The following is a 14,866-nucleotide window of genomic DNA, read 5'->3' as shown; positions in this document are numbered from 1 at the left end:
ATATATTAACTGTATTATGTGTTAAGACAAGTCGGATATGTCTTGAAAGGCCAGGGCCATTACGTTTTTTAGTAGGTAGTTATAGGCCCCTTTTTAAAAGAGGTCATGCCGAATTTTTTTTTTAAAAAAATTATATCAGTTTAGGGTCGTTACAATTGGTGTAACTCGTGATTGAATCCTGAAAGGCTGATAGTTCCAGGAACATTCCCATCTGGGCCATCTCTTTGAAAATGCTTCACAGCCTAGCAAACCAACGAAGCCTCGAAGGCACATAGATAATTTCATTTAATTGTTTTATTTTCACTGCTTTGCCTCTGTGATGATCAATGTATATTTTTGGATATTGCCTCATGATTTGCAAACAACAAATTGATTGGATTAGTGTTGGATATTGCCTTCCGTTTTATATATATATATATATATAACATATCTTTGTCATAAGAATTATTGTGTTCATGTTTAAATTTTTGTATATTTAGCCCACCTCACTTTGCAATCCTAGCTCTACCCCTATATATATATATACACACACTACAACCACACCATTAACACATTAGCATAAAATTATACATAAAATAATAATACCTGAAATGCAATGGACCCGAGACGTAACCCCCGCACATCACGATTTTTGGTAATGGGTCCCACCCGGAATCGTCCGGATCGAAAAATAAAAAAATGTCAAGATGACAACCAGTACATTTCTAAAAGTCCTGAAGAAATGCCCCAACTAACTCTCAGACACACCCGACACACCCCACGGTGTTCGATACGTAAAACGAGAAAAAAAGAAAATACCATAGAAAAAATTGAAAAATTCCAGAAAATGAAAGAAGGCGAAAAACAGAAATATTACCGTCTATTCTATCCTATCTGTACACTAGGGCTTGAGGGCTTGAGAAATCGCCAGAGAGTTCGCCGATTGTCATTTTCAGGCATTTATATTTTGACGAACGGAGAATTTCCCTTCAGCGATTGACTCTAATATTTTCTGTAACAACCGATATAGTACGGAGTGGTTCTAGTCAATCTAGCATGATAACAACTCGAATTCAACTTCTATGCTAAATGATTGGAATCATTAGGTATTGTTCCCTGTTGATGATTAAATTTTGATTTAATTGTGTTTCTTTTATCGCAAATTGGGTCTTTGAGATTCAGAGGGTGACAATATATATATATATATATATATATATATATATATATATATATTTGTTTATTTATTTATTTATTTATATTATTGTTTGTATACAAAGTATGATGATCAGCTTGAAGATGGAATTCACAGGAGTCCATTCAAGTGCTGCTATATGTAGAGGGAGCATGAGCAACCCATTATGCTCGGAGTTGCCAACATTACATCGGACATCAGCCTGAGCTCCATGGATCATACACACGCAGAATTGATAGGGGGACTGTGAACATGTAGTTGCAGGTGCGATGCTTTGCAGTCGCCGGCGTGATTTTCCATCACGCCGGCTTGATTGCGTCACTGGGGATTTGCAGGTCGCAGCAATCTTCTAGCGGCAGCAAGGGTTCACTAGAATCTCTGGGAAGTTAGTCTAATTTGCCCTTATTCGTTTGCGCGTCATTTCTCTCTAGCGACTCAATGATCACCTGCTCAACCATTGAAAACAGCCCTCACTGCCGATCTCTTTCAACATCGAACGTTGCTGCAATCTTCACATTCACATAAGGTACTGTATTAAAATCTTTTATGTAATGAAACCCCAACTCCCAAGCCTTAGGTCAAGGCTTCCAGATGGGTAGAGAGAAGAAAGAAAGAAAAAACCCTAGATTTTGGGGGTAAATCGAGTCCATCACAGATGAAAGAATGTGTATCATGGCCTGTTAGTTGAATATGCGTATTACTTTTTCTTGTTCTTTTTCTTTTTTGACAGCAATTTATTTTGTTAACACAGTCGTTGATGTTTTAAGTCTGAAAAAAAAAAATCAATTCTTTATTCTTTTCTTTTTGCTGTTATTGTTAGGAGGATCACGGATTTGTAACGATGTCGGAAAGCGGGGATGAGGTGCGAATACCTAATTCCTCTTTTTTTGTTTCTTCTTTCTTTTTCTTTTTGATACGATAGACATGGATTTTGTGCACAATGACCCAATTCTGAATGTTCTCTGACATCACTGTAATGGATTTCTGACGAATTTGCATAGTACTTTTTTCTTTTTGTAAATTTTTCTTTGATTTTATTTTGTTACCACTGTATGTTTCAAGTGTGAAAAATTTTCATTTTTTTATACTGTTACTGTCAGGTGGGTCCATATTTGATGGAGCATGAAGAGGTGCGAATTCAAACTAATTCCTTTGTACATTGTTTTTCTTCATGATATGATTAACATAGATTTTTGTACACCATGACCCGATTCTGAATGTTCTGTGACATCACAGGCGTGTATTATTGATAAATTTTTTGAGGCAAAATTTTTTCCAACAAATACTAATTTTAATATTCCAAAGGAAGATGGATTGTATCGCCTGCATACTGCAGCTCAATACCTTAACGATGACTTAGCTTACTTCTTACTCCGCCATGGAGCTCGAATTGATGTCCGATGCGACTGTGTTGGTAACAAGTTCCATGGATTTCTTCCGGTCGATGAAGCTCTTGAATCTCTAAAGTACAAATCACTATTCTGCTCAATATTGCTCTTTATATATATATATATATATATATATATATATATATATATTGATTTTATGCACACACAAGCGGAGCTAGACACACACAACTAAAATATGAACCATATTTGTTTATTTTATTGTTTTGATTGAGGTTTTGTGTATTTGGTTCAGCCGATTTGTTGACTGGACCCCCAAAGAATCTATCTTCAAGTTGAGTGTCATGTTTTGTAAGAAAAACATGGTAAGTTTTCTCTAGAATATTTTGGAACAATTAAGTATGTCAGACTAGAACAGAGGAATGCTGCTCCAAAGGTCACTTATCTTGTTTCACTGAAACTTTTTTGGCAGGCTCAACCATTGATGACTATAAAGATTCTGGTAGCGCATATGGAACCAAAGCAGATCCGGGATGTCATTTGCCACTATGCAGAGTAAGGGACTCTCATCGAGTTTGCTGCTTTGCTTGCATCGTTGGCTCGGGCTCGGCTTCACGCTTTCGATCCATTCACTTGTGATTTTGAAGTTGAAAGTTCCGGTAGAATGGAGACACTGAGCAGCCGCATTGCAACTAAGATCATGTCACTAATTGATGAGGAGCAAAAAAGCAATGATCCATAAAAAGATAAAATTGGCTGACATTTGCAAGGAAAAGCAGAGGTTGATGATATATAGGATAATGTTGCTTGAAATCTATGAGAGAATTGGTGATGTTATAGGAGACTGTTTGAACACTACTCACCTCAGAGTATGTTGCAATACTTCCCCATGAAATATATATATAAATACACACACGTATGTATTAGGAATGCATAATAACCTTTGTGTTGGTTGACCTTTTTGCAATACCAGTAGAAGGTGTCCAGCTCTCTCTCTCTCTCTCCATATTTTTTTAAGTGGGGTTTGATGGTAAAATACGTATTAGTTTCCAATGCATTTTTCTGATCCCTTTCTCTCTTTATTTATTTATTTATTTTTGCTCTTCTTTAGATTCCGGGCCTGGATTTAAGGGATGAAATGGGAGCAAAAATTGCATACAAAATCAAGAAAGAGGGCTTTCCTTTGACAGACGAACATTTGCAAGTCTTCAAACGTCCAAAATGGTTTGTCGTGTGTCCATCTACTTATTTTCATGATGGTGGTTTATTTATTTTGTGGCTTGGTGTGTTTTGCCATCATGATTTATGACAAGCACGTTGGTCTTGAATTATTCGATAGCCAACGCTAATGAATGTCTTGTTGTTTTGTTCTTTATCTGGATGTGGTGTTAGGCAATTTGAGGAGTATGAGGCTCAAGACAAGTTAAACGGTGGTTGATTGATTCCTCTCTCTTATCGTAAAGTTACTTGTATTTTATGAGTGGCAAAGAAAAAACAGTGAATGTTTAACACCTTTTTTTCTCTCTTTCTTTCTTTTTGTAACTGATCCAGCTGCGCGGCAAGGATATAATTGGGAAAAGAGGGATCCTGCCTTCCATTTTTCTTGCAACTCGACAATCCTCTAATAACAAAGGTAAGAGAAACGACTATTTTATATATTTATTTATTATTATTATTATTTTTTTTTAGCAAAGTGTTAGTTTGATTTCTTCTATACGAAATTATTCACATACATTACTTGTAAGAAATAAGCGTGACTTATATTTAATTAAAGTTATTGAATAGATAAATATATAATATACATTAAAAAGATATATTAACTAAAATGATTGAATAGATATATATATATATATATATTAAAAAGATATATATTACGACTAGGTGCACCATGCTTATTTATTAAATGCTAAAAAGTATGATAATCAGATGAGGTACCCAGATATTTGATGATCACTCAATAGAAATAATCTTAAATAATTGGAGGAAGTTGAATATCTTAAATAATTGGAGGAAGTTGACAATACGGTATCTAATTTAATTTTCTTAACTCATCACAGTGATGTGTACAAGGTTTAATCTTCACATTTTGCAGTTGGGTTTCTGTATATTTTAATTATAGTGTTATGGTTACTCTATAACGATCGAGTTAAATTGTATTTTACTAGTATTTCAATATTAAATTTGCTGTGTTTACATTTGTACCCTTATCTTATGTAGGACAGTCTTGGAACTTGGATTAGTAGTTGGAAAATCTATACCGGAAAATGAATTTTGCTCATTTTTTTTAGAAACAATAGTCATATAAATGCTTATAACTCCCGTATATCTATTATCCCTGGGCTTAATATGTTTCTACATACTTATTTTTTTTATAAATGTTCTATATAAATATCTATATGTATATAAATGCTTATTGTAGCCATATTGTACATAGACTTCCGTATGCTCCAATACACGTCAAATAAATGCCATCTCTCATGGGACACTTGCCTTCTACTTCTTGTCATGTCAGTAACATTACGAGCATCAGCATAGAAAGGACAAACTTAGATTGCCCGGAAGTAATAGAATGACTCGTGCAATGGCAATGCCCAACATGCTTATATAGCATCAGCATATCGATGCGCATGTATACTATATGCAACTATTAAACGCGCACCTAGGTTTGATGTGCATGTCTAATGTTTGTTGTCGTTTTAGTCATGCGCTACAATTGTTATTTGTATGTAAGGCACGTCTCACTTTTTTTTCAAAAAAAAAATGATTATTTTATTTTTTAAGTCAAAAAGAATACTTTTGACAACTTAATAAACAAATAAGAAAATCCAAGCCATATGAAGAATGAACTTTTGTTTTAAAAAATAAACAAATAAGAAAGTCAAAGAGTCCAAAGTGTCACTCGAATAGATCACAAGTAAGACTGTAAGACCTACGACAAAGTTATTTCTTTCTTCTTCTTGTTTCTCTCCTTTTCTACTTCTCTCTTTTCTATTCTCATCTTTGTTTACATCTCTCTCTTTATCTAATTCTCTTCTGTCTTTTTTTTATTTCTCTATTTTTTTTTTCTTTTTCTTCTTTAACACTATCTCTCTCTTCATCTACTTCTTTTGTATGTGTTTTTTTTTTCCTTTTCTTGTTCAACGTTTTTTTTTTTTTTGAATTTTATTTTCTTTCCTTTTTAAAAGTTTTTTTTTTCTTTTCTTTTTGTGCTATGTTCTGCCGTTCAAGAAAAACAAATTATGTTTTGCCTTTCAAGAAAACAAATTTGTGTTTTGTTCTATGGTTGTTGGATGCTTGTATAGTTGATGGATTTACTTTTTATTTTTGATATTAATTTTTAAAATATTGATAACTTATGAGATATAAATACTATTATGGTAGTTTAAATTTTCAATTGTGCGCCTCGCCGTGCTCCTTGCACCTAGCGCCTAGCGCCTTGGTGTGCAGATGACTATATCTTCTTTGTATATAGGTTATAATGTGCCTTTTTGGAACATAAATTTAATGTTAAATCTCTTCCAATGATTATACAACATTTTCCCCCATAAATTTATATGTAGCATATTTAAACCTTTTACTATTTAGTTAAGTGAAAATTGAAATATTTTTGAGTTGATTTTTATTTATTAAAAGGATTTTAAAAGAACAATACTAAACCGAATTGGAGTTTCTCTCGGTCTCCTTTTTTTTATTTTTTTATTTGGGAAGAATATGTATACTCGTATAAAATGAAGCACGATTGTGGATAGTGAGCTATTAGCATTTCAAGTTAAGTTCTTCTAATTGTGATAGTTCGCTGATTTGTTACTTCCTCTCTCCCATATTCGCTGAATGCTTGTATAGTTAATGGATTTACTTTTTTAAATTTAATATTAATTTTTAGAATATTGATGACTTATGAGATATGAATGCTTTTATGGTAGTTTAAATTTTCACTTGTGCTCCTCGCATCCCTCAAACGTGCGTCTCGCCGTGCGCCTTGCGCCCTAGTGTGCCTTGAGCCTTTAATAATATTGGCACATATGACTATTTCTTGTTTGTATATAGATTATAATGTGCCTTTTAGGAACATAAATTTAAGGTTAAATCCCTTTCAATGATTTTATAGCATTTTTTCCTCATAAATTTATATATAGCATATTTAAACTTCTTACTATTTAGTCAAGTGAAAATTAGAATATTTTTGAGTTGATTTTTACTGATTAAAAGGGTTTTAAAAGAACAATACTAAACAGAATTGGAGTTTCTCTGTCTCCTTTTTTTATTTCTATATTTGGGAAGAAAATGTATGCTTGCATATAATGAAGCATTTGTTATTTTTTCTGTCCCATATTAGTAGCCCACAATTCTATTTATGGGACAGAGGGAGTATATTACTTTCACTCCAATATTCACTTATACAGATCATAGACAATGAAATATATGTTTGTACAGAAGATGGTATATACTCTACAAACTTGAATATGTGAGAGAAAAACTTCAATACAATGGTGATACCATGTCATTTTGTGTGTGTAATTCGGTCTTGCTTAGTTTGTAATTTTGAAAATAGTTTTCTATTCTCAGAAAACTGAAAATAAAAAACTATATAAAAAAACTCTAATTAGTTTTAGTTTTTTGAAAACTGTTTTATGAAAATTTAGTTATAAAAAAATCTATTTTCAAATAACTGTTTTTTATTGTTATCTGAAAAACTATTTTTTTGTTCTCTGAATTTTTAAGAATTATTTTCAGAATTACATACCAAGCAAGTCAACCGCTCCAAATACCATTTATCCATTATTTGCGTTAAATGTCAAAGAAATACTTGTACATGTGAAGACTTTCCCAATATGTAGGAATATAGTAATGAATTAAAAATTCACCTATGGGAGGCTACACCAGAACTTTACTATATAGATAATGTAAATTCTCATAATTCTACTCACATTTTGTCATGGCAAAATCACTGTATCATCTTATCATGAGTCTGTATGATTTTGTTGTATAGAACAACTCAGCAAAGCCTTGATTTCACTACTTGGTTCAAAGAGTAAGGTGGTCGTAAAATGTTACCATTGAATTAATTGGTTACCTTCCATTTTTGCAGAAGAAATCAACTAGAAGGCCGCTTCAGCGGCAACGGAGGTCAATTTCGACACACTCTTGGCATGGGAAATCGGGTTTATTGCAGTCATTTCATTTACAGAGGTTTAAAAGCAGTGCCAGTTTGGAGGTCTGCACAAATATGGAAGCTCAAACAAAGAAAACATTTCAAGTGTTAGATCTTCTGGTGAACAAAGGAGTGTCTACTTTTTCATTAGTCATCAGGAGGGCTATAGGACGTGCCTGAATGGCAGCTTTCAGGTATTGGTGATGATTTAAACCTCCGTTTTCCTTTGCTTATTTACAAATCCAAATTATTCCTGTTGGCATCTTTCCGTTATGAATTTGTTTGATTCTTAGGTTGTCAGTTCTATATGTGAATGTGAACAAAGGAGTGTCTTCTTTTTCATTAGAAATGTATGAGCTCAAAACTCATGAAGGACCTGGAAATTTTGCAGGTACTGTTGGTTCTGTTTTCAGAGGATGCTCAAAGACTGCCCACCAATGTTTCATGACAATGTATCTTCTGCTTTTAAACTATGTCGGTTAAGGGCTTTTAAACTATGGCCAATGGAGGGAGTCTCAAATTATGTTGAAGTTGCTTTCTATTTTCTCTTCTTTTCTTAAGCATCATGCTATATGCAAGTGTTATGAAGACTCTTGTGAACATGGGTCGGCTTTCATCTTGATCTTTCTCAGAGATATTTGTGCGATTTTGGCCAAAGAATTTCATTGATGGATATTTGTGGTCTGTGTCTTTAGATTTTGATTTATGGTTGTTGAATACACAGTTGATTGTGCCATTGTTACTCAATTGGAGACGGGAGTTTGGGTACATTTTTTTTCTTTCTCAATAAATGGTTGTGTTGAATGGGGATTTGGCTGAACGAAATCTCGTGGAAAGAATGATCAGATGGATGTGATATGTTATTGCAGCTGGAAGCATAGAAATTTAAAAACTTCATCAGCCTGTTTTTTCATTGAGCTCACGAATAATCAGTGCCCGAACTTATTTGGCTCAAGAATAAACAATGCCCTAAACATATTTGGCTAATGCGAACAGCAAGAAAAGCCCTATACTATTTCTCAAAGCTATCGGACAAACCAATAGCAGATAAGTGCTCCCTCCGACGGGGGTTCATGTCCTAACCAAACCAAGCATCAATCTGGGCAACATGAGGGCACGACAAGTGCTCTAGGGCCCACACCTGAAGAAACGTTGGGAATTCAAAATGGTCCGAGCGTCTATTCTGTCCTCTTTGTACACTAGGGGTTGAGGGTGTAGCACAATCGCCGGAGAGTTCGCCGTGTGTCACTTTTAGGCTTTTATATTTTGACGAACGGAGAATTTCTCTTCAGCGGTTGACTCTGATATCGTCTGCAATAGCCGAAATAGTACGGAGTGGTTCTACTCAATCTAACATGATAACAACTGGAATTCAACTTCTATTCTAAATGATTGCAATCATTAGGTATTGTTCTTTGATTAGGGTTGCAACTTGGATTGGTCCAACTTAATCCGGTCACAACCCAACCTCAACCCGAAACAAATTGGGTTGGGCCAGTCCGAATTGTACTCAACTTGGGCTGGTCCGGAAATTTATATATATATATATATATATATATAATATTATTTTATATATTTGATTATTTATATTATTATATAAAAAACAAAATAATTTTTTGGGCAAATCATTTCAGCCTCCCCTATCCCCTCCATTTCTATTCTCTCTGAACTTGCCCCCCCCCCCCCCCCCCCTCTCTCTCTCTCTCTCTCTCTCTCTCTCTCTCTCTCCAACTGCAAACTACAAAATCTACAAGAATCAGAAGTTCAAAACCCATATATTTCAGTTTTATCTATCTGTCTGCAAGAATCAAAAGTTCAAAACCCATATCGACATATCATTTCAAATTGCTCAAAAAATCAAAACCCAAATCTTTCAATTTCCATCGCCCGTTGTTCCAATTCGGGTTCGCCGTTCGCAAGCTTAAGCCACTATCTTTCAACTCTCAAGCTTGCCCCCCTACTTTGTGCAACTACTAACTTATATATATTGAATTTCAATTCCGTCTGTTTAAAGTTGTATTAATAAAAACAAGATTAAGCTTGTTTGGAAAAAATGAGTTTCATTTCCTCTTCGTCGACAAATTACAAGTTGCAGAAAGTGGGAAGATTTGTGTTGACGGATCTAGTGATAAAAAAGAGGAGAAATATAAATTCTCGAGAGATAAACATATACATATATCTATTCATATACATATATTTAGAGGGAGAGAGTGTTTGGAATTTGGATGGCATAAGCTGCAATATTCTCATCTCTCCGGCAGTGGATATCGCCGCTGTCTCTCAACTCTCAAGCGGCGAAAAGAGAGAGAAGAGAGATAGAGATAGAAGAAAAAAAAAAAAATTTTTTTTTTTTTTTTTTGGGTTTTGGGTTGGGTTCAGGTTGAGCCCGAGGCCAACATGAATATGTCTAGGTTTTGACGAAACTCAACCAGAACATGAATCCGATTTATGAATTTAAAACCCAATTTTTAAAATTCGGTTGGGTTGGGTTAGCCCACCTAAGTTGCAGCCCTACCCTTGATGCGTTGATGATTAAATTTTGATTTAATTATCTTTCTTTTATCGCAAATCGGGTCTTTGAGATTCGGGGCGTGATAATATATATACATCTATGCTTGTATTTATTTTATTTTTATATACACGGAGTATATTTTATTGAAATTCATTATTTTATAAAAAAAAAATTAGGTCTTGTTCCCTTAATGTCACGTCCCACATCGGGGGGAGATGTGTGAACGCCATGCGTTTTGAAAATCATAGACATAGATAGTGTGCAAAATAGACAATCTACACAGAATGTGACAAATATTAACCAATGATATTGTAATGTTTCCAATTTTTACCATTTTCCAATTTATGGGATTTTCTGATTTTTCAAGGATATTTTCGTCTTTCCTCGTTTTACGTGCCGAATACCGTGGAGTGAGCCGATTGTGTCTTAGAGTTGTTTGGGGCATTTCATTGAGTTCAGGACTCTTTGAAATGCAAAGGTGATCATTTTAGCATTTTTTAGTTTTTCTGGTCGGACGGTTTCGTGTGGAACCCGCTACCGGAATTGTTGCGTACGGGAGTTTTGTTTGGGTCCAGTTGCACCTCATTTATTTTATTTTATGTGTTGTAGGTGATTGTGAATTAAATGTGTATATGTATGTGGGTGGTGTAACAAGAAATGAAAATAAAAGAAAAAAAGAAAATTAAATTTTGGTGGTAGGTCCCATTACCACCTTAAAGGGCCAAAGAGACCACGAATGGTCTCATTTCTCTCTCACTCCCGTAGCCCTCTCTCTCACCTCCTCTTCTTTGGTTTTTCTTTTTCCTTTGGCCACAAATCTTTACATTTTGATTTCTCTCTCAATTCTTGGTAATTTTGAGTGCCGTTTGCAGCAAATTGATTTGCATGATGAGATCTACGATTTAATCGAAGCAAATCCCCGTTTGGTGCACCTTGGAATTTCAAATTTGGGAGTAGGAATTGGGCAATTTTTGGGGCTTTTATCTCATTTGAGGTAGGTGTGTTCTAATGCATGATTTCTTATACTTTTGTGAGTTTTATAACTTGAATTGATGTCTAGCATGTTCAATTAGTATAAATTCTTGTAAAAATTGCTTAAATGATAGGTATGGAATATATGTGACTAATTGTTAGTTGTTTTATAGTATTTAAACATGCTTACATGAAGTTGAATCCATGTCTTATATGCTTGTTATGCAAAGTTGATGTTAAATGAGAATTTTAGTTATATAGTTTAGAAATTTGCTTTATATAGCATGTGTGAGAGTTTTATGGTGGAATTGATGAATTGAAGTATGAAACATTCCATGCATTCATTGGGATAGAAAAAGGGGAAGAATGTCTTTAAAACAAGTGAAATTGTTTTGGGAAAAGTTTTCTAAAAGTATTTGCGAAAACCCGGACGCATAGAAAGCGCCTAGTGGTTCGTGGTGTTAGTGTAGTCTAGAGAGGAGTATGGTTGAGCTAACCAGGCCGGATGCGACGCCTTGGATGTGCCTTGTGGTCGTGGATGATTAGCCAATCCTCCTTTCGTGACGCCTTAGAGGTGCCTTGGGTCGGATTACACTAACGGTTTAAAAGTTGAAACGGAAATGTTTCGGATATGAGGAGTGACATTTGCATGACATTACACTTTATTAGAATATATGGTGTGTATGTGTTTGGGTGACAATTGTTATATACTTGTTGCTGTAGTTGTTGCCATGTACCCCTATGCTATGATCCTGTTTTCTTTTACCTATTCCTTACGTGGATTCACGGGGTCATAAGAAGTATGTCTTAGACACTTCCTACTTAGCGTTTAGCTCACCCCATTATTTTAACATTTTCAGGTTCGGGAAAAGAAGTGGCGGGCGACTATTTACCTCAGTCTTAGTTTGGATTACAAGAATGTATCTTTTTGCTACCTTTTGTATTAGGCCTCATTTTGTAAACTGTTGACCCAAATTTATTATTTTGCAGCATGTGAAATATTTAGATTCATTTTGTATATGGCCATTGGGAAAATGTTATTATGTTTAATTACACTAAATCATTTAGTGTATTTTATGTAACGTGTTGTAAATTATGTTAATATTGTTATTGTATTAGATATTGAAATGTATTTAAATATGTACGTGGGTATGGTGTGTTGGGTGATTGGTTACCAATGTTGGTGTATCTCGAATAGTGAAAATTTTCAGTGTGGATAACCCAGAACCAGTCGATGTGAAATTCCTACACGTCGACCGGATGACCTGAACCAGTCGACATGAAATTTCCCCATGTCGACCAGTATTTTGGCAGTGAGTTTTTCACTGTACACGTCTCGAACCAGTTGACGTGTAACTCCCCATACGCCGACCGGTTCCTGTGTAATAAATGTCTGTAACTTATTTTCCCTATTTTGCCCTTGACCACTCACTCAAGTGTATTGTCACACATTATAAGCCCAGTAAAATACAATAATTATATTTTAACCACAGAAAAGATTATATTGCCCCGAACTTTATTTTATTTTTTATGTGATACGAGTAAATGACTATTGTGCCCCTTTGAGTTTCAAACCATTTAAATTGAGGCAAAGTACCATCTTGTCCTTTTTGGACTTAAATTTGTAAATTTAACGTAAAAGGACCATAATACCCTTGGATGAATTTGGGTCGTGTAAGGACCCGTTTAATGATCCAAATCCAGTGGATTTGGGTCGTTACATTTATATTGTAAAAAAACTATTTTACCCCTAGTATGTCCTCGGATTCAGGTAAGGACCCAGTTAGCGATCCGGACCCCGATTTGGGTCGTTACAGATATCTAAGTCAGGTTACATCCCTAACCAAAAATATGGGGTGTATAAGTTCACTAGTGATACTAGAGACAAGTCCAGGTCCCCAGCCAAAAATAGGGTTTGTATGCGTTGAAAATCATCATCCATTGGAACATAAGGCCGTGTTTAGTGTGAGTGAATGGAATCAAATGAAGCGGGAATGGAATGCTTTTGTTTCCATTCTGTAGTTTGATAACTTACTTTAAAGTTGGAATAATGATTCTTGCCCATTCTCCGAGAATGGTGTTTCCCACTAATTCATTTCACTTTCCAACTAAAGGAATGACAATTCAATTCCCACTTTAAAAATAATAATAATAAATAAATAAAATATTTAATGAAATGTCGGCTACATACATATATATACACATACTTATATATGTTTTACAAAAATAGGATGTTTTTCTGTGCAACCAAACATGGGAATGAGAATGGTCATTCCATTCTCTGATTCATTCCATTCCCACTTTATTTCATTCAATCATACCAAACTAGCCCTAAGAGTACAAATGAAGATGAGGAAGTCAAATAAAAACAATTTTCAAATCACACAATTGTATTATATATTGAGTGGTATCAATGATTCCACCAATAACATATAAGATTCTGTCCCCTCCTTCATCTTCAATTATATACTCCCTCCGTCCCTTTTTAATTGTCCGCCTCATAAACTATGACTCACAATTTTACGAGGCGGACAATTAAAAAGGGACGGAGGGAATATCAATCAACATCGTTCCGACAAGAAATAATCAAAATAATTATGATTAACATATAGCATCGGCATGTAAAAACATATATTGTCGAGGTTACCAATATAAGTATTAGCAGACAAATAATAATGCTCTCATTCAGCAAGTTTTGCAAAGCCTAAGTGGCGCTAAGTCTTCAAGGACATCGCTCTCTACCATCGATCCTGATTCCCATGTTTGTGAGTGTCAACTACCCACACAAACACACTACACTCTACACACACACATAATAATATTACTCGTAACAATCTTTCATGGTTTTGTTAATTTCATGTCTTAATGATGCCGTATTGTTCTATTGCGGAGCACCAGCCTTAACCAAGGAGCTCCGGCAACTAGCTTTGGATTTTTCCCACAAGATCACCACCAAGTTCGATTTCCACAAGTAGATTTTTTAAGGATGACAAGAGGGGTTGAATATACCTTGTGTTCATACAATCAATCAATATATGTGTGTGTGTGTATGTGTGTGTGTGTGTGTGAAGAATCTAGAGTGGCTGTGGTGGTATATGTGCTTGCTACAAGTTTTCTAGTGCTACGACTTGTGTAAATGTCAAAATGTACGTCTAGACTCATTTGTTGGATGTAGTGGGAGCCCAACTCGACAATTACGCAGTCAACACTGTCAAAAATGTTCCTCTTTGTTTTATTTCTACGAATATAGGGTAGGAATGAATAAATGTTGAAAATCATAAATTTAAAATCCTCCATGTGACAACGTCCTTTATATGTCCTAGTCTATATACAGATAAACTTGACATGAGATTCTGACGAACACAAGAACACCATTCTCCTCTTGTGGAGACGGGGCTTAACAATTCTTCAACCAAAAGGCTCTAATGGAATAGGACAAATGTTATTTAGACATAATGGTCTAAATAAGAGTTTCTTATCCATTAGATATATTGAATAACTTTAAAATTTTAGTATTATTTAATGTATCCAATGAATAAGACTTTGCCGGTTAATGCCACGTCTTACATCGTCTGTAAGAGAGGTTGTTATGTGTGATGCCTTCTAAGAGTCCAAACTGTGTAGACAAATTCTGAATACTGTGAGTCGTGTAAAACAGAGTGAGCCAAACTTTGACTAATGGTATCAAGGCCAGGTCAGGACCCCAGCCGGAA

At 34.8% G+C, this 14,866-nt stretch overlaps 1 protein-coding gene across 1 annotated transcript; it reads left to right on the top strand.

Annotated features, from left to right (window-relative positions):
- Positions 1-2,994: 2,994 nt before the first annotated feature.
- LOC132279328 (uncharacterized) lies at positions 2,995-4,307 on the top strand. The gene is made up of 4 exons (XM_059781279.1): positions 2,995-3,386; positions 3,629-3,741; positions 3,910-3,947; positions 4,069-4,307. Exons 1-4 carry the CDS (start codon positions 3,231-3,233, stop codon positions 4,140-4,142), a joined length of 381 nt encoding a protein of 126 aa, XP_059637262.1. The 5' UTR covers positions 2,995-3,230; the 3' UTR covers positions 4,143-4,307.
- Positions 4,308-14,866: the final 10,559 nt, after the last annotated feature.

Source organism: Cornus florida, unplaced genomic scaffold, assembly GCF_030987335.1.
Source record: "Cornus florida cultivar Cherokee Brave unplaced genomic scaffold, ASM3098733v1 CherokeeBrave_3.0.0_Hap2_Chr10, whole genome shotgun sequence".
NCBI lineage: Eukaryota > Viridiplantae > Streptophyta > Magnoliopsida > Cornales > Cornaceae > Cornus > Cornus florida.
The sequence above is the reverse complement of the archived record's forward strand: the minus strand, read 5'-3'. Positions and strand labels throughout refer to the sequence as shown.

What these genes read in the sequence shown, in the direction of transcription:
- LOC132279328 (XM_059781279.1), top strand. Translation starts at nt 3,231, where the DNA reads ATGAGGAGCAAAAAAGCAATGATCCATAAAAAGATAAAATTGGCTGAC. An exon ending in GTCTTCAAACGTCCAAAATG is followed by an intron (nt 3,742 to 3,909) that starts GTTTGTCGTGTG and finishes ATGTGGTGTTAG; the next exon opens with GCAATTTGAGGAGTATGAGG. An exon ending in GGCTCAAGACAAGTTAAACG is followed by an intron (nt 3,948 to 4,068) that starts GTGGTTGATTGA and finishes TAACTGATCCAG; the next exon opens with CTGCGCGGCAAGGATATAAT.